Source organism: Populus euphratica, unplaced genomic scaffold, assembly GCF_000495115.2.
Source record: "Populus euphratica unplaced genomic scaffold, PopEup_1.0 scaffold62.1, whole genome shotgun sequence".
Classification (NCBI taxonomy): Eukaryota; Viridiplantae; Streptophyta; class Magnoliopsida; order Malpighiales; family Salicaceae; genus Populus; species Populus euphratica.
In genome coordinates, this window is record NW_011499939.1 from 329,393 (window position 1) to 347,879 (window position 18,487).

The 18,487-nt window shown below is 34.1% G+C and overlaps 1 protein-coding gene across 1 annotated transcript in view; it reads right to left on the minus strand.

The window, feature by feature from the left end:
* Positions 1 to 16,037, minus strand: part of LOC105136801 (protein MOR1-like) — an 18,876-nt gene extending 2,839 nt beyond the window's left edge. Inside the window, exons 1-47 of the mRNA XM_011042285.1 lie at positions 15,680 to 16,037; positions 15,464 to 15,569; positions 15,271 to 15,394; positions 13,194 to 13,273; positions 12,930 to 13,107; positions 12,753 to 12,817; positions 12,224 to 12,306; positions 12,051 to 12,136; positions 11,801 to 11,914; positions 10,892 to 11,011; positions 10,612 to 10,714; positions 10,036 to 10,172; positions 9,674 to 9,739; positions 9,471 to 9,588; positions 9,312 to 9,352; positions 8,598 to 8,669; positions 8,379 to 8,486; positions 8,177 to 8,282; positions 7,336 to 7,448; positions 7,142 to 7,229; positions 6,840 to 6,940; positions 6,572 to 6,679; positions 6,347 to 6,452; positions 6,194 to 6,273; positions 5,961 to 6,110; positions 5,783 to 5,858; positions 5,535 to 5,659; positions 5,335 to 5,445; positions 5,089 to 5,238; positions 4,935 to 5,009; positions 4,769 to 4,850; positions 4,552 to 4,667; positions 4,374 to 4,475; positions 4,165 to 4,239; positions 3,980 to 4,075; positions 3,787 to 3,888; positions 3,570 to 3,671; positions 3,170 to 3,352; positions 2,979 to 3,090; positions 2,756 to 2,832; positions 2,610 to 2,689; positions 2,346 to 2,408; positions 2,132 to 2,258; positions 1,465 to 1,587; positions 1,260 to 1,337; positions 489 to 647; positions 250 to 408 (exon numbers count right to left, since the gene is read on the minus strand). Of these exons, the coding sequence (XP_011040587.1) occupies positions 250 to 408; positions 489 to 647; positions 1,260 to 1,337; positions 1,465 to 1,587; positions 2,132 to 2,258; positions 2,346 to 2,408; positions 2,610 to 2,689; positions 2,756 to 2,832; positions 2,979 to 3,090; positions 3,170 to 3,352; positions 3,570 to 3,671; positions 3,787 to 3,888; positions 3,980 to 4,075; positions 4,165 to 4,239; positions 4,374 to 4,475; positions 4,552 to 4,667; positions 4,769 to 4,850; positions 4,935 to 5,009; positions 5,089 to 5,238; positions 5,335 to 5,445; positions 5,535 to 5,659; positions 5,783 to 5,858; positions 5,961 to 6,110; positions 6,194 to 6,273; positions 6,347 to 6,452; positions 6,572 to 6,679; positions 6,840 to 6,940; positions 7,142 to 7,229; positions 7,336 to 7,448; positions 8,177 to 8,282; positions 8,379 to 8,486; positions 8,598 to 8,669; positions 9,312 to 9,352; positions 9,471 to 9,588; positions 9,674 to 9,739; positions 10,036 to 10,172; positions 10,612 to 10,714; positions 10,892 to 11,011; positions 11,801 to 11,914; positions 12,051 to 12,136; positions 12,224 to 12,306; positions 12,753 to 12,817; positions 12,930 to 13,107; positions 13,194 to 13,273; positions 15,271 to 15,394; positions 15,464 to 15,569; positions 15,680 to 15,839 (4,986 nt within the window). The 5' untranslated portion in view covers positions 15,840 to 16,037. The remainder of the gene's footprint in view (positions 1 to 249; positions 409 to 488; positions 648 to 1,259; positions 1,338 to 1,464; positions 1,588 to 2,131; positions 2,259 to 2,345; positions 2,409 to 2,609; positions 2,690 to 2,755; positions 2,833 to 2,978; positions 3,091 to 3,169; positions 3,353 to 3,569; positions 3,672 to 3,786; positions 3,889 to 3,979; positions 4,076 to 4,164; positions 4,240 to 4,373; positions 4,476 to 4,551; positions 4,668 to 4,768; positions 4,851 to 4,934; positions 5,010 to 5,088; positions 5,239 to 5,334; positions 5,446 to 5,534; positions 5,660 to 5,782; positions 5,859 to 5,960; positions 6,111 to 6,193; positions 6,274 to 6,346; positions 6,453 to 6,571; positions 6,680 to 6,839; positions 6,941 to 7,141; positions 7,230 to 7,335; positions 7,449 to 8,176; positions 8,283 to 8,378; positions 8,487 to 8,597; positions 8,670 to 9,311; positions 9,353 to 9,470; positions 9,589 to 9,673; positions 9,740 to 10,035; positions 10,173 to 10,611; positions 10,715 to 10,891; positions 11,012 to 11,800; positions 11,915 to 12,050; positions 12,137 to 12,223; positions 12,307 to 12,752; positions 12,818 to 12,929; positions 13,108 to 13,193; positions 13,274 to 15,270; positions 15,395 to 15,463; positions 15,570 to 15,679) is intronic.
* Between the last annotated feature and the right edge of the window lie 2,450 nt (positions 16,038 to 18,487).

Genomic DNA, 18,487 nt, shown 5'->3' on the forward strand with positions numbered 1-18,487 from the left:
AGGGAAAGACATTTGATCAGTACATGTCATGCTTAAATCAGCTGATTTTAGATCAAATGTAATTTATAATCGAGCTTCAAAAGGCCAAATCAGAAACAATTTTTCATAGAAAAGTACAGAAATCATTGTTGAAATTTTATTATAAACATTTCTAGTTTACCAGCTCAAAACCAAAATTTTCCATCCATGAAAATCAGTGTGAAGTCAAAAGGAAGAAGGCTCCAAGGATTGAAATATCAAATATGTTACCTTCGTAAGTTTGATGAGGCATTTTACAACAAGATCAGAGAACTTCTGGTTCCTGATGGCAAAGGTCTCAGTTGATGCAGGTGAAGGCCACCTGCTGGGATCCAAAGGTCGCAACAGATTAATCAAGACAACAAAGGATGAAGTTCGATCCGCATTATCCTGTACACGTGATGATCAGTTAACAATTATGTAATGGACATCTTCAGACTAAATAGGCACATCTTCCATTAAATCCTCACCAGTATCTTAAGCATCAGCACATTCAATGCTTTTAGGAGTTGGCTGCCATCATCCATATGTGGGACCCTTTCATCCAAAAGCCAAAGTAGAAGCTCTGTTATCAGACTGTCAAGAGTGCTCTCTTTGACAGCATGAGCAAGTGTTTTATTTTGGAAAGTCTGCAGGAATGTTCATATAGTTAATATTTTATCAAGAAATACTCGCTCAGATCCATATGAAGGGCATGTTTGAGATTGTGGTAGCAGTGGTTGTTCAAAGTGCTTTCACTTATAAATGCATCAAAATAAAAAAAAATTATTTTTGACATCAGCACATCAAAACGATATGAAAACATAAAAAAACTCATTTCAAGAAAAAAAATTCTAAAATTTTTAGGTCCCAAACATTCCTTTAATGTCCAAACACTCCCCTGCTTTCCATTTTGGCAGTCTTCATCTAAGTGTCCATTCTAAAAATAAACTTACAATTATTACAAACTTTCACTCACTTTCCCTTATTAACCTTTACTTTTAAAAATTTATTGAATACTAATATTTAACCATATAGATATAGTTAGGAGTAAAAGTGGAATAACATGTTTAAAACAAACACCTTTAATTAATTTTTTATATTCCTAAAAATGTGTGGAAAAAACATTATTTATGGGAATGAGGGAGTAGACCTCAATGCTGGATGGGGTTGTGGTGAAGACAAGGGAGGACATGGACCATTTTGAGGAAAAAGAAAAGGAAGGGAGGTTATGTACTGGAATAAAAACTTGCAAATTTTACCTGCATGAGTGTGTTAAGAACATATTTACAAGACCGTGATGATGCTCCAGTCAAACTGAAGTCAAATGTCCTTGCTACCTGTTCAGGTGGAAAAACAAGGAAACAAGTGAACTTCAGAGTAGCAAGCTCTTATTAAATAAGCCAGTTGACATCTAAATGCGAAAAGGAAAATATCAGACAAATTTTGTCATGAAACAATTGTTACCTTGTTTGCCAAGCATGAAACAAGTCTATCTGCATCTTTCACTAGTTCATCCATCACACTTCCTTCTTCATCGCTGGTAGCCTGTGCCAGCTCATGGCAAACAACTTTCATACCTTCAACTGACTGCAAGTAGAAGTCACTTCTATAGTTCAGGAACTCACCCATCAATAGGGAAAAAAAATAAAAATATGACTGTGCAAAACAATTGGGCATTGGAAAACAAATTAAGAAACTATAGGGCACAAAAAAAAAAAGAAATATGACTGCAAAACAATTGGACATTGGAAAACAAATTAAGAAACTATGTGATGCATCCAAAAAAAACATAACATTTTAATTGCAATGACAGTCTCATCACATGCTTAACCAAATAATACCAGGAAAGAACATATAATTAATTTTGAAAACATATTAAAGAATATATCAACTAGCCAAAAACTATCACATAATTACAAGACAAGTGAAGAGGACATGCAGGAATGGTAGATAGACATGCATAAGACAGTTAAAAACATCATCCAACATGATAGTGCTATTTTGCAAAACCAGATGTGACCAATATATGGAAGTGAAGAAGTATATCCTATAGCACAATTGCTTAAAATTTGGTACTTGAAACCATGCATTCCAAGGACTCAAAAAGATCAAAATGAGGTCAGCTAAAAACCTGCTCTGGGGAACTAAAAGAAATGATGTCCAGAGCTTCATTCCAATCCGTGGGACCACTAGCACTATTGAGTGCATGGGGCATTATATGTCTCTCCACCTGAAGCTCCTGAGTACCAAAGTTTTTCCTGGACATGGACAGCAGTTTACTCAAGGAGAGAAATTATGAAAGCAAAGATATGATAATGAAGAAACAAAAACAAATCCTATGATACCTGGCTAATATAGGGCCAGAGACTGATTGTGAAACTTCCCCACTCTGTTCTGCTATATCAGACCTAAGTATAAATAAAGAATATAAAAGCAATGTCACCAAAATTAAAAAGAAGGCATGGAAAACTGGATGGTAGAAAATGAAGAAAGAAAAAATAAAGTAGAAAATATATTAGCAGTAATAATCTTAAATAGGACACATTCAGAATAATATGAACAAAATAGAACTCCAGTGAAAATAAATGCAAGTATAAAATGATACACACCCATTTTCCCGAACAGAGCGCCTTAAAGCAGCTCTAGCATCACCAGGGCGACCTTCTTTCCTTTTTTCCATCTCTCGAACCTATCAAAAATATCAGGATGAGTGGACTGAAAGTGGACAAAGATCAAAGCACCAATATATACTCACCTTCCACTTAAATCTATCATCAATCATGCTTTTCTGAGCATCTGTTAGCTTCCCAAGATATCTCCAAATGTCCTCACCTATTGAAGAAAAAATACTACTAAAAAAATGCCCCAATATACATCATTAATAGGCCAACGGAGATTCATAACACTAAAATTAACATATCAACAATCTCACTTAATACCAGTAAGCTGACATGTTATTTCATGGAATCAAAACATACCAAGAATCTTATAACCAGTAGCCAGAGTGTTTAATGCGGCCTTTCTAATTTCACCATCACGTTCTGTAGTCAAGCTTGCAACAATTTGCAATGACTTTAACTGTCCACTTATCTGTAAAGCAAGAAAATATGGACACAAGTATGAGCAAAAAATCCCAATAAGAATAACAGCATAAATTATCTAATTGCACCTCAGCCCCATGCTGATCAATCAAGAAACCAACTAGATCTGCACACTCTATCCGAGTACGGTTGTTCTTAGAGCGCAAACCCTCCAGAATGTACGGAAAAAATTTTGTTGCTGAATACGCATGCAAAATTTGTTTGGCTAGCTCACGCATTTTTTCCCGCACTTTCTCAATGTTATGCCCCAACTGCAGCATACAACATGTATGTTCAATATATTAGAAGTATTTCCTGTCAAAGTACAGGATAATGGCACTCAAGAAAAACATTTTAAATATTCATTTCACTTCCCAAAACTATTAATATGATTTTTCTCCAAGTGCAGCAGAAACATTCAGACCATAAGGAATATAATGATATATAACAGATGGATGACAATTTATGCTACTAAGGTCTAAGTTGAACCTTTTCAATCAAGCATGGAAGAAATATAGCTGCTTCTGATTCACTCAAAGCATAGGCCTCATCCCGGAGCAAGTCAAAAAGTGCAGGTAGGAATTCCAACACCTGTCCATTTCAACAGGTCAAACTTCATATGATCATATCTTATGAAGCATCATATTCATAAACCATATCAACAAAAGTTAGCGAGACTATAATGGAAACAGAAAGGAAAATATACCTTTAACAGGCAAGTTGTGTTCGATTTACAAAACTGCAAAACAAACCACTTCAAGAGTATGTCCAGAACTTCAATTATTTCATTTCCAATGGATGGAAGGGCCTGGAAAAAAGAAAACAAAGAAATTTCAAATTCAATAACAGGATGCCATTATCAAGAGTAATTTCCAATACTCAAGAAAATAGCCAAATACCTTTTGTAACATCTCTAGCCCATCAACTTGTTTCTTAAAATCCGGACTTAAAAGCCTCCTGTTCAGATCCTCTCTGAAGTACTTCATCACATCACCCTGTGTATAGGGAATATGGGAAGAGACATCTAAAAATGCAGTAAAAAAAAACCAATAGAGTTAACTAGAAGCACTGTATAAAACCAAACCTCAAGATCTTGAATTTGTTCCATCCGTGGCTCTTCAAACTTAAACCTTCGGACTACCATTCTTTCCCTCTCCTCCTTTGAACTTCAAACTTAACCCTCCGTACTACCATTCTTTCCCTATCCTCCTGTGAATAGGCAAGTGCAAAAGGAAAATGTTGAATGATTGCTATTTACATCTAATGAAAATTATGATGTGTAATGTCAACTACCTTGTTTGAGTCCTTGACATTCAATAATGCTTGAGACTGAACAGCTCTGTCCTGAATAGACATAGCTGGCTCTGGCTTTGACCCTTTTGTTGGTATGACTCTCTAATAAAGCCAAGACATAAATAATCAATCTCCACATTGAATTCCAAACAATACAAGTCAAATAGGAGAAACATACCGAAGATATGGATCTATTTGAATGCTTTGATATGCCATTGGAAGCAGCTTTCCCAACCTTTGAGCTTGTTTTGGATGATGGACCCATTGAAATTGTTTTTGTTGATTCAAATGACTCTGAGAAGCCATGACAAACTTCAATATGCAGAAAAACAAGAGGTATGTGCATGCATGCCGAGACACAAAATTGAAGTCATCCAAGTTACCAAAGAACAGACCTTGATAAACACTAGCAGGCCTCACACGTTCGAGAACAAGAGCTAGGGCTGGCCCATGAATATCTTTCAGATTCCTCTCAATCTAAAACGAGGGAATACATAATTGAAAGTTTAGTCATCAATCAATGCATGTGAAAGAGAAAAACACCATATCTAATTCACTTACCATTTCTTGTCCACACACTCTCAAAATCTCAGCGATGCATGCTTCAGCTGCTTTTCGAACATCTGATGATTTATCCTAACAAAATCCCAAAGCAACTGTCAAGAACGCAGGAGTCAGGAAATGTCTTGGTGAAGAAAACAAAACTAAAAGCTACCGTCATAGCAGAGCCAGCAGGTTTCAGCAAATGTATGGCATCAGGAAACTCGCTTAACACAGAAAGTTGCTTTGAAAGCCAATCAAAAAGGTCCTTGCGGCCTTCAGCACCAAGCTTACTTTCAAATAAAGCAGCTGTGATGTAAGGAATCTACAACCAAAGAAATATCATTACTACCAGACCACGACATATCAAAACAGCCCAAAATTAAAATAACACGTTACCAGTAATTCCATAAACAATTACCATTTTATCAAGATGAACAGCAGCAACCCAAGAATCTAATGTATTCAAAGCACATTCCCTCATATGTTTCTTATTGTCCCCGAGACATTTCAAAATATCTGACAGAACACCCTGCAAAACCCAGTGCACAGAAAATTTAAGCTCTTCTCAGGACCATAAACATAAATGTAAAGAAACATGATCATCTTGAGTGGTCAAACCTTGCTTGACTTCTCAACAGCTGGTCCCATAGCAGAAGCAACACCACCAATGGTAGACAAAGCTGTCATGATTAAATTTTTATTGCTGTCATATAGACGCCCTCTAAGGGCACCAAATAATTCACCTGCAACCAAACAAGATATTAATGACCAACAGGTTTCTGGTTATAACAGCAAGCTTATTATGACACTTCATGTCTTAATGAAACTTCATAATTATTCAAGTCAACTTTAACTCAAATGCCTACCAGTTCCATTTGGTTGAATGCGTTTATTAGCCTCCTCCAATATTTTATTGACAGCTTCAATCGACTCAAGTCGAACCTGTAATGTGGATTTAAGAGTGAAGTTGATACCAATAAGGACATGGTTTTGCAAAGGCAATCATAACAAGTCAGCTGGCTTCATCAGTATCTACAACCATACCTTCCAATCAGGACTTTCCAAGCTCTTGATCAGAGTAGGTGTTACCTTTCCACTAATATCTTCACGTGGCAGGCTATCCAGCCCACCACCAGAAACACAAGTCATGGACTCTGATGTTCTAACTGTTTTCTTTGGAATAGCAGAAGCACCCTGAAGACATGTGCAAAGGCTTCGAGTAAACAATATAGAACAAACATTTTGAGAAAGGAATTTGATCTTTGGCCTCCCATTACCTCAAAAGGATTTTTTTCATACTCCGCATCAAGTGCACTGAGCAGTGCAGGTTTGACATCAGCCAGAAAACCTTTAATATCTAAAAAAAATCAGAAATATATATTAGGATTCAAGGCATGTGGAGAATTGGAAATAATAATACAACTACACACCTGGACCAACAAACTTATGTAAGGCACCCAAAAGTTTGATAGTTGCATTTCTGCTAGCAGCTACACTGGACTGTAGCCCAGTATCTTTACAGAAGTCAATTAAATCCTGCGAGATAAAATTCACATTTCCCCTTAGAAAACCGCAACTACCAGATAAAAAATAGAATAGAAAGATAATCTTCAGTAAGTCAAGGAAGAGTTATGGGGAAGGAGAAATAGAAGCACCTTAAGCTTCAAATGTGACACACCAAAGTCATCAATTGCCAAAACCATCCAGAGTATTCCCTCACTAAGAACCTTTGGATTCTTGTGCTCTTTCATAATTTTGTAAAGCTGCAAATGATGAAATTCCATACAGATTATTCCACAACACATAAGAAAATGGTTACTCAATGCATTATACTAGACCAAAAATAACACAAATTGTTAAAGCAAGCACCTAACTTCTGTTTTGAGAAACACAAAATTAATGGTGAGCTATAATTATACTTACTCGGTCAAAAACAAATCCTGGACCTACTGCTTCCGTGAAAGTAGTAAGGCACTTCATAGCATGAGCTCTGGTTTTAATATCCGCTACCCGTTCACTAATACCTGAGAGAAGGTATGAAGTGTGAGCTAAGCTGCAACGTTGTATTTTATCCAATGCATGACAAGGTCAAAAAGAGAAAAATCAATTTAGCACAGAATGGGGTTCACATTTACAGATGATAGAAAATAATATAAGCAGTTTTTTCAGAATATTTGGCTCCCACTTCAAACAAAAGAGTAAGGCAACTAGCACCTAATACCCACCTAGAAGGCAGAGCACTACACATTTCTTTGGAAATTTTGATGCAGTTGAAGCTAGGTAAGTAATGACTTCAATGAACTGTTGCTGAACCTGCACTTTTGTTTGTATTTCTTAATATTATAACCATCACACATTTGATCTTGATGATAATCTGTTCATAAGGGAAAAAAAGTGAAACATAAACACGTTTAAATACCTGAACGTTTTTCTCATTCCAGCCAGGAATAGCACAGAGTAAACGAATCAAAATCTCCACAGATTGATCAAGGTTCTGCAACCCCTCCACTTGTTCTTTCAATGAAGATATTGCTGCAATAATTTCCAATGGTTAAAAACCATAAATGAATTAAATAATAAAAAATGTGACCAAAACAGGAAAATTAACACAGTAAATGAAAAAAAACAAGATGAAACCAATTAACTGCATCAAAATGAACAAGCTATATATAAGATAAATTTCTGAATTCTGTTCACCGAGAAATAGATATGCCCAACAAGATGAAATTACCATACAAATTCCCACACACACACACACACACAGATATGCATGCATGCATATACATATCCTCATCAGAAATTAGCATCAAAACAATTTTACAAAGACACAACCAAATAAACTTTAAATACAAGTCAAAGAAAAAACCTAAATCTAAGGAATTTACTTAGAACCAACATATCATGTAGATGTATGTATGTGAATTCTACTTAACAGTTACATAAAAATCATCACTATAGTTCACCATCTTGATGTTAGCAGAAAACATGTTCACAGAGAAGCACCCTAAAGAATAATTAAATGTCCCTAGCAACTTGTGACAAGATTACTGAAATCAAACTAATAGAAGTTAGCAGTCATGTTTCAGCTTTTATAGTGGAAAAAAAGATCATTTAAAACCTAGGATAGACAAAACAACCAAACAACCTTCAGTTTTGAAATTGAGTGGAAGCAAACGCATCAGAATAGCAGAAATAACAGCTTAGTAAACCTTCAGTTTTTAATGCACGCATGAAACAGGCAAAAGGTTATTATAGCATACCTTCCAGCCGCTCTTTCCATACTGCACTCTTCAGTTGAGAAATGGTATCTGCTTGAATGAGAGAGCCTAATCTGGTTTCAATTTCTTCAAGACTCATCTCTGCTGGCTGCAAATATCAAAAAGAGAGCAACTCATGTATCAAAAACTATGAATGTAAATGTCAATCAACAAAGAGCACTTTCAGAAACAAAGGAATGCTCACCTCAACGTCTTCAGGTGGTTCAAGTGCTCGTGAAGTTTCTGGTCGCCCAGCTCCATCAACTTTCTTGCTGGCCCCTGATTTTGGAGGTGCTGCCTTTTTGTTAGCGGGCTGAAAAAAGGAACAATATCACAATCAGGAAACATCATTGTGATAATGTCCATTTGAGTGGAACCAAGTGATGGATAAGAAACACAAAAGGAAAAGGTAAAATAAACTCACAGCTGCTGGAGCAGGCCTCTTCCCAGAAAGCATGCTTGCTGCTGACTTTTTAACAAATGAGCTTTCTGATGTCTGCAAAAGCAAATTAGTTACAACACTTTTATGACGGTGAATAAAATGAAAAAAAACCATCCTTCATGAAACCGAAGTGAGGTACATAGAACAACTACAACATACACTCAAGGAATTAAGAAGTATTCAACGAGAAATATAGCAAAAATATTGAGATGAGGTTGCAGAAACATGGATAAATCACTTTTTTCTGTGAACATGATAACCATTGAAATAAGAACAATTTACCAAGGCACACAAGAAATTAGCCAAAAGGAACACTATTATTGTTTAAAAAAAAACACTCCATGCGTGTATCTTTTTTCCCTTTTATCATCCAATGAAGAGCAGCTGTGTCATGCTCACTTAATTTAGTGACCTTGCAACAATGGACCATCATCAAAACATAGGGCCCTTCACCCTAAAGAGAATCTGAACTAACCACAGCTGTAGATTTCAAAACCAATGCCACTCTTCCATGGTGCACAAAAAGCATATCTACTGTTTGAAACAGCTTTTCTAGAAGTCAGCTCAATACAGTTTCTAATGGAAATAAGACAGTTATAGTTGTAATGTAATTGATGAATTGTTACAAATACTAAAGATGATCAAATAACAATACCAAAATAATAAAGTTTGAAAAACAGGAATGCCTCAACCAACCTCAACAGAAGACGTACATCCACGAGCAGTTTGGACAGTACCTGACCATGGCACAACAAACATGATCAGCCCAATTTAATACAAAACAAGTACATAGCTAAAGATTTAACAACTTTAAATTAATTGTTGTGATAGCAACATGAACATGGATGTACCCACCAGAGGTTGCCACAGCTGCCACACCATCCCCAGAACCTGCTATCATTTCAGACAGCTTCTTTCTTCTCACATCATCAAGTTTCTCCAGTGACCTCTCCAAAGGCCTCATGCCAACCATCTAACCAACAATTTGAGAGTAAAAATAATAGTAGCTAAATTTGAAGCAAAAACTTTTCAATATTTTTCTCAAATGGAAAAACTACCTTAGCTACTGCCGCTAAAACTGAAAAGGCAGAATCCCTCACATCAGGAGTCCCATCATTGAGGCTCTGCAAAATACAATCACTTAATTTCAAACTAAACAAAAAAAAGCAGGCAAAGCAGCTGCCTATAAACAAAATCTGTGTGCTCCCACAGCTGCATATCTTAGAGCTCCATGCAACATTAGCAAAGAATTAATAGATGATGACCCCTGAATAATCTTTAATCAAAGGCCAGTTCCAGTTCACAATGTAAAAATGGATTTTCCATTTCTCCTTCAAAGTCTTATAATAGAGCAAAGATGCCATGTGAAGATTTTGATTTTCAGTCAGAACATTAACATAAGAACAAGGGATACACTGACCTCCATACAGATAGGGACGTAATCCTTGTGCACCTTCAGAATAACAGCTTTATTACTGGTTTCAATACAAAATGTCACCCAGTTTAGAGTTAATGAGCGCACTAGAGGAACCTTATTTTTCACTGCTGTTTTGACATCTGCAGTAACAGAAATCATCAAGAATCAGAAGTATGTAACCCTGTAAATCATGAACCACCAGTGGCATATATTTTTTTATATGTACCCAAAAAAAGAAAATGGAGAATAATATAAACAACATTCAACAGCAAACTATATGGGAAAAGAAATGGTAATTACAAAAGATACTAAGAGTAGATGGAAAATGCAGTATTTTCTCCTAAAGAAGCTTAATTATTATTTTCTTATGCACATGTCAGTTATGAATTGTAATGCAACCATGATGAGTTCATGGAGACAACCACAATCAAATTCTAGATTCAACAAAATTGGAGGAATTGGTTAAAACAAATACAAAAAACAAAGAAATCCAATCTCTTAGACTCCAACAGCTCAAGCAAAGGGTAGAGAAAAAACTCTCAGACCATAGAACTATTTGGAATGAAAGGTGGAACTTGCCTTCAACAATGTCAACAAGATTTGAGCATCCAGCCTTATGCATCGCTTGGAGAGTTTGTGTAAGTGACTCTGTCAGAGTAGGTTTTTTCTCTTTCAGTTTTTCCTATTAGATGAAACAATAGAAAATGCATCGTTGTTAAAACAGGTACTAATATAAACTTAAATAGCTCACTTATCACCAAGATGACACACTTGTGGAGACCAGTTCAACACACCCAGATAGCCAAGGTTTGAAAGCTTCAGTAAATGGGAATGTGTCATAAGTGTATATGGCACTTACAAGCAAAACAGGCAATAAGAACCGAGAGCTGCCAGAAAAATGGGATCTTAGACCACGCGCAAGGTTTCCAATAGCTTGTATGGCTTCAACTGCAACAGCGATGTTCACATCTGTAATAAGCTGCAGGCAAAAACATGGTGAAGCTCTTCTAATAGGGGAACAAAATGAAATGATTATACAGATGGTCGTAAAATGGATCACAGATAAGTTAAGAAGGATAAGAAAAGCATCGTACTGAAAAGTCACTCTGAAGTCTGTCTGGACACCTTAAACCAGTAACATACAAATTTCAAAAAAGCATTTGTAATCCTACGAGTTCCAAGTTTAGTACCAGGTTCAAGTTAACATCATGAAATTCAGTAGTATTCAATTGCTATTGAGGAAAAGCATACCATAATCTCCATGGAAAATATCTTAATCAGATCCTTGTGCTTAGAAAACAATTAAGAAATTTTTAATTTGATTCCATTCAGGTTAGACCAAAGCTTAAAAAGAAAAGGGAAAGGGACAAGCAGAAGAATTTCATCAACCAAATAGAAGAATTTCATCAACCAAATTATGTAACCTCATAATAAACCTGCATGTACAGCTAGTAATGTGTATGTGTTTTGGCACCATACTTCAAAAATATTTTTCCTAATAATATTTGGTTTATGAAGGTTCTTTTCCTGTCCACAAATTGACCAAACAAATTCACTTCTCCAGAATCAAGTAAAATATTTGTCACCAAATAAAATAAGCTTTTTCAACAATAGTATTCATACATCAGAAAGGAAACTAATAAAGTAAAAAAAAAAAAGTAAGGAACACAAAGAAGACAAAATAGCCCCAGATATAGTGACAATAAAAAGGGAGATGATTATAGACAATTTAAAATGGAGGTTCCAACTTAAAGGGGAAAAAAAATACCTTCTTCAATGTCCGACAAACTTCAGAGAAATCACCAGGTGCTATCCTCTTTGTGGAAGCAAGCTTCGTCAGCTCTGCAACAGCCTCCTTCCTTTCTGACCATTTGGTAGCTTTCTAAGAGGTAGACACAAATTGTTACACTTTAGCAGTAAGCAGCAAGCAGCAAAACAGGCATATTTAGAAAATGATAACAATAAAGTTAGATATCCAAAATACTAAAAAAATGAAAACAAGAAGCAGGAGCACTGACCACTCCATCCCAAAATCCAGATTTTTCCAAGGGTGATAAAATATCAACAGGGTCCATAAGATCATACTCATCTATTTCTTGAGGAGCTGACAATCAGAACATGTCCAAGTAATAGCATGTTAGTCAATTGAATGAAAGATTCGGATATTATGGGAGCAAGTTAAATCACATACCATCAGGTGCAACTTCTTCGGACTGACCAGGACCTGCAACTTCTGATACTCCTTCTGGCTCTGGCTCCTTGTCTTGCTCAGATCTGATCACATACACATGTTAATTCTACATTCCAACCGAAGTATGACACAACGAACCTCAACAAGATTTATCTTATTTTTAAACTAATTGGTAAAGGAAGGTTAAATGTAGATTTCCTGGAAGCATAAAATTGCTTAAGCAACAGAATATTGGGAACATGCAGATAGGTTTAATAATTGTAATCATGTTCCATTATTAATTTCAAACCAATGTATAGAAGAAAAATCACTGAAGAACAGTACGTGTGCAAGGGGCAATTGGTGGGGTGTAAAAAGAACAGAAGTGTAAATCTAAGGATCACAATGACAGAACAGCATATGATCAATTCAAAGCATAGTTATGTTGGCAGACTATGAGCCCAGATCCTAATGAAACATCTCAGGAGAACTACAGTACTCCTAGCAAAATGCATGAAAAGAGTGGAAAAAGGTTCCTGGCTACATTTACCTAATCTTGCGGGATGGCTTAGCTGTCCCTGTAACATTAACAAGCTCAGCCTCCAATTCTTTTTTCTTCATGCAGGAACATGGGGAGAAGGAGGAGAAAAGAAATGTTTGTTATAATATATAGGTAAAATGAAAGAAGTAACAAAGTCATACAAATTAATGAATAAATCTGTTGTACCATTGTATCTCGCATCTTCTCCAACAGGATTGATTTAACAGGGTCTTTTCCAATCCACCGACAAAGTTCAACAGTAAGTCCTTTAGATGATGCACGAACATTTTGATCCTGGTGAACAAACAATTCTGGAAGCATCTTCAAAATCCTCTTTGGGGGCACAACTTTGGCTCCAAATTCACTATTAGCAAAGAGAACAGAACAGCAGAGACACTTGGATGAATAAAAGAATCAGTGCTTTGCAACCAAGAAGTATTGCTTACAAACCTTAAGGCTTGAAACATGACATCTATTGCAGGCACCACCGCTTTGGAAACTTTGTTCTTAATTGCCTTCTCCATTGCATCCTACAAACACCAAACACTTGTAACAATCTTACACAAAATAACTAGTTCCATTCCAGCAATAAATTGTGAGCATTTGGTGAGCAAAAGAGCTCCACCGCAAGCGACAGCTAGAAACCAAGCCACGAAATATGGATGCCAAATTGAATGGAATGCATGAAGGAAGGAACAATAAAATAAAGAAATTGAAAATGACAGAAATGCTGAATGCAACAAAATCCTGAAGCATGACAAAAGAAATGCCACATGCAACGATTCACATTTCAAAATAACCACAGCATAAAAGAAAGTGAGATACACTGAAAATCAGAGGTTTCAATCCACAATAAAAGAGACTATGAAACTAGGTGCCACTTTCCAAGTGAAGTCGAGCTGTTTCAAGAAACATTATAGCCTACCTACTTGTGCAAGTTCTATGAATTCTAATGCTACGAGATTATCAGGTTTGAAGTTGATTTTTCCCAACCAAAGCAGGATGAAACAACCATAAGAAAGGTCCTTAATTTTAAAAAATGAAGCTTAGTATACCATAAATATTTACTTAGGAGTTGGGAGTTCTCTATTATTTATCATTTCATAATCATATTTTGATCTCCAACCTACTCAGTTGAGAACCCTTACAAATTCTGGTGCCCATATGAGCACCTTTTTCTAAAAAGGGAAAGCTTTTGATAATTTGTTTCGGTTTGAAAAGCATGCGTACCTAACTGGATTGTTCTGAGTATTCATAAACATGAGAATTATATAGGAACAAGAATAATCTTGGATTATTTTTTGCAAAAGTGAAATCCAGAGAAGAAGAGGTGCTGACACTACTCATTTGTTTTCTTTCTGCTTCTTTTTCTTACAAATCCTTCTGATCACTTTTGTACAGCTTCAATATTCATTCTTAAAGCAAAGTTTCAAACATTAAATTCTCGCCCACTCCAAGATTAAACCTTGAACTCCCTTATTTGCAAAACCTGACTCCTTGGTGTACCGTGCAGCCTTTATGAAACATAAATTTAATTTTTTCCTACTCTATGGAGTTTTAAAAACAAAAGAGATGAGCCGAGTTAAAGTTTTAAAATATTACATAAAGGAAGGTGTTTTCAGAAAGCACCCCCAACTCAATATAGGCAAAAAGGTAAACCTGAACAAGCTCCATTGTAACCTCTACATGAAGCACTGCATTGACCATTTCTTGCCCTGTTTTTCTCAATTATGTCCTTATGATGTATCAGAGTAGAGTGTATGGCTAACTTTCATTGCCCCTTTAACAGATTCTTAATATGGATCAGATCACTCTACATACAGAGTCGCAAAAGCACTACTTTTGCCCCCATTGTCCATCCTAGAATAAAAATCATCTCTTAAGTTACTTTAGAACATCAAAATATCCTCAATTACAATCTAGTTGGGTTCATCCATAAGAAGTGCAGCTGTAGAACTTTGCAGTATGATTTTGCTTCCATGGGAGTTAGCTTATTGTTTAAATTCATATGAAACTGCTCTGAAGATTTGCTTATGAATAACCACAGAAGTACAAGCTCGCCCAACTAAATCAGTCTCTACATAATGAATATGTCTAACCTCAGCTATTTGACCAATATCATTTTCTAATGCATTTACCAACTAAATTCAAAACCAGCACCTAATTTCACTGCGCAACAGTATATTGGCATGGTCAAAGCACGCAAAATATCCACTTAACATCAAAAACTCTTTGCTGAAAAATCCACCTAACCATGCTAATAAGTTACGGAAGAATACAAACCAACTGAAGAACAGTTAGCCATTACACTGATATGTGAAATCACAGACAAAGCTCCCATTCAATCCTATAACTAATTAACAAACTAATACCTAGCAACCAAAATACAACTACCATTTTAGGAAAGCATAAAAAAAATTGCAAACCTCACTTATAATTTCCATAAACTCAGCAAACTATCCTGAAAAAATAAATTAAAACCAACACACATTTTCACTCGTTATCCAAAAACCATAAAATCACCCACCAGAAAAGCCTCCACAGCTTCCAACTCCACCCACAGCATAAACGCCGCCTGCGCTTTCTCCACTGTCTTTGGCCTCCCCGTAAGACACTTAGCCACAATCGCATCACACACTTCTTTCGCATACCTACGCACAAACCACATATATTACAAAACCAACGCCAAAAAAAAAAAACTAAATACGATCAAACCCTACCTTCCAGCATCCGCATCAGCAGCACGCAAAAAAGCAATCAAAGCATCAAGCGCTTTTTCCTGCACAGGCGCATTCGAATCCGCAACCGTTTTCCTAAACAACGGAGCTAAGCACGAAAACACAAAACGACAGTCACGAAAACACTAAATGCATGAAACCGAATCCGCATTTCACAGATCAATCGGATCTGAAGCAAAAAAATTTACGAAAACAAACCGAATTCACGAAGTCTGGAGTCTTTCGGATCGAAAATCGAGTCGCAGAGAGAAGCCAGATCGATATTGGCTTCATTTCTAACTTTCCAATTCTTGTGTAACAACCGATCTTCCCATGGCAATTTCTTTGCTTCCTTTAACAACTTTTCTTCCTCCGACATTTTCTTTCCTCTCTACAAGATTTAGATCTATGGCCGGATTTTTTAATTTTGAATCTTTTTTTAATTTCACCCGCCGGCGAGAGCGGGGAGAGAGGAAGTGACAAAATCAAGGTGAAGAAAGGGAGTGGAGAGGAGAGGGGCAACGATAAGTTTTTTTTTTTTTTTTTAATTTTTGGTGAATCAAAAATCATGAGAGAGAGGGGGGAGGTATTTTGAGTTGCAAGTTTTTGAATTTTGGAGGTTTTTCGACGCGCGGTGTGGGGTGATTTACTGCACGTGGTAACGGTTGATGGGAGGAGAGGGGATTTTCCCCAACTCCCATTTTACTATAATTTCCTTTTTTATTTGGATATTATTTCATTTTTTACAAAATAAAGCATATTTTTCCTTTTTTATTTAGCTGTTTTACCATTTTGTACAGATTTTATTTTATATACAAAACTTTAAAAGGTACAAACATCTGTTTTATTTCAAGCATTTAAAATTACTAATTTATTATTATTATTATTCTCTATATCATTGATGATATAAATCATTATACCAAACCAATATTATTATTATGTTTTATTATTATCATCATGCAATACAAGAGATTGTTTGATATTATAAAAGCATTTATTTTTTGTCAAACCATGTAAAAAAGATTGTTTTATTAGCTAAATAGTTTTGCTTTTTATATCAAGCTCTATAAATAATGTTTTCCATTTTTTTGCTTTTTAGTTATTTTAAATGCAAAATGCAAAATTTTATTTCACAATAGTTTTAATTAAATATTATTTTTAAAATTTTAATTTTTAAATCATAAATAAAGATATTTATCTCAAATTTAATTTTTAAAACTATAATAACAAAAGTTATTCAAAGATCAAAGATAGACGAATCTAAGATCTCATTTATTTTATAAAAATTAATTTTTTAAAAATTAATTTTTAAATTTTCCAGGGTTTGTTTAGAATTAGAAAAGTTGTTTAAAAAATATATTATTTAGTTAAGAAAAAAATTGGATTGATTTTTAAAAAAGCATTTTTCTTTTATTTTTTTATGAAAAACACCTTTCAGAAATCAAGAAAAATTTCAAAAATACATTATTATTTATTGATTATATCATTTTTTTTTCAATCTTTTTATTGTTATATATTTTGTTTTGATTTTTTTAATATTGTTTTAATATTATCCCTTAAAATTTAATTTTTATATTAATTTTGGTATTAACTTTTTTAATTGTTATTTTTTTCTCTTATCTTTTTTTTACTGAAATTTTTTATCTATTAGACTTAATCCTTATTTTTTTTATTGTTATTTATTTTATTTAAAATAGTTTATAAAATTATTTTTTTTAATTTTATTCTATTTTAACTTTTTTATCTATTAGATTAAATTTCTATTTTTTTATTTTTTATTTTTTATTTAAAATAAAATATAAAATTTAATTTTTTAAAAAAATTATTCTTTAATTTTTTCATCTATCAAATTTGAGAAAAAAATAAATTATTTATAAATTATTTTTTAGTTTATTTTGAATGATTTAATTAAATACTACAAAGTATTTTTTATAAAACTATTAAATATAAAAAAATCTTATTTTTAAAAAATTAACTTTTTATAAAAATTAGTTTAAAAAAAAAACGCCAAACATTGAAAATATATCATTTTTAAGGTATTTTCCACCAAGCAAATAGATCCCATGGGAAATGGGGTTGTTGCTGTTCATTGGCGCGTGGGCTTGTGCTTGTTCTTGACAGTATTTTTCTTGTGCTTGTGGTTGAGCAGAGTAATTCTTGGAGGGACCTGAGAGGTGGGGTCCAAAACAAAAGCTCTGAGGGAGCAGGTGTGCCTGTATGTGATGGATGATTTTCTACCATTGGACTGCACAGTGATGGCCCTGCTGCATACCCTTTCAGCCGTTGGATTCTTATGGGATTCGGTGTGATTTATGGCTGTCGTTCGGATGGTGATCCAATGATTTATCTTGAAGTACATGCAGCCCCGGCCTCACCGAGATTTTGATGTATTAACACAATTTGTTTTTTGAAATTAACCATTTTTAAAGAAATTTTTGTTATTATATTTATTTGTTAGAATGTTGGCTAAGTTAATTTTAGAAAAATAAATTATTTCATAATATGTGATAGTTTTATGAAAATAAATTAAAAAATATTTTTTAATATCTAGTTATGTCATAAAAAATAACTTATCAATGTTTTACTTTTTTTCAAGTTTATTAAAATAATAAAGAATAAATATTAAAAATTAAAAATTTGAATAAAAATGAAATTAAAAAAATATAATTTTATAAATTATTTTAAATAAAATAAATAAAAATAAAAATAATAGATATCAGATCTAACAAATAAAAAAATTAAAAGATGATGAAATTAAAATAATAATAATTAAAATTTCATAAATTATTTCAAATAAAATAAGTGACAATAAAAATAATTAGGACCAAGTTTGATAAATAAAACTTTTTAATTAAAAAATGATAAGAAAAAAGCAAATAATAATCATAATAACAATAATAACAACAACAACAACAACTAAAATTAATATAAGAGTCAAATTCTAAATGTTAAAATTAAAAAAAAAAATCAAAACGATATATATATATATATATAGTAATCAAAAGTTTAAGAACTAAATTTAATATA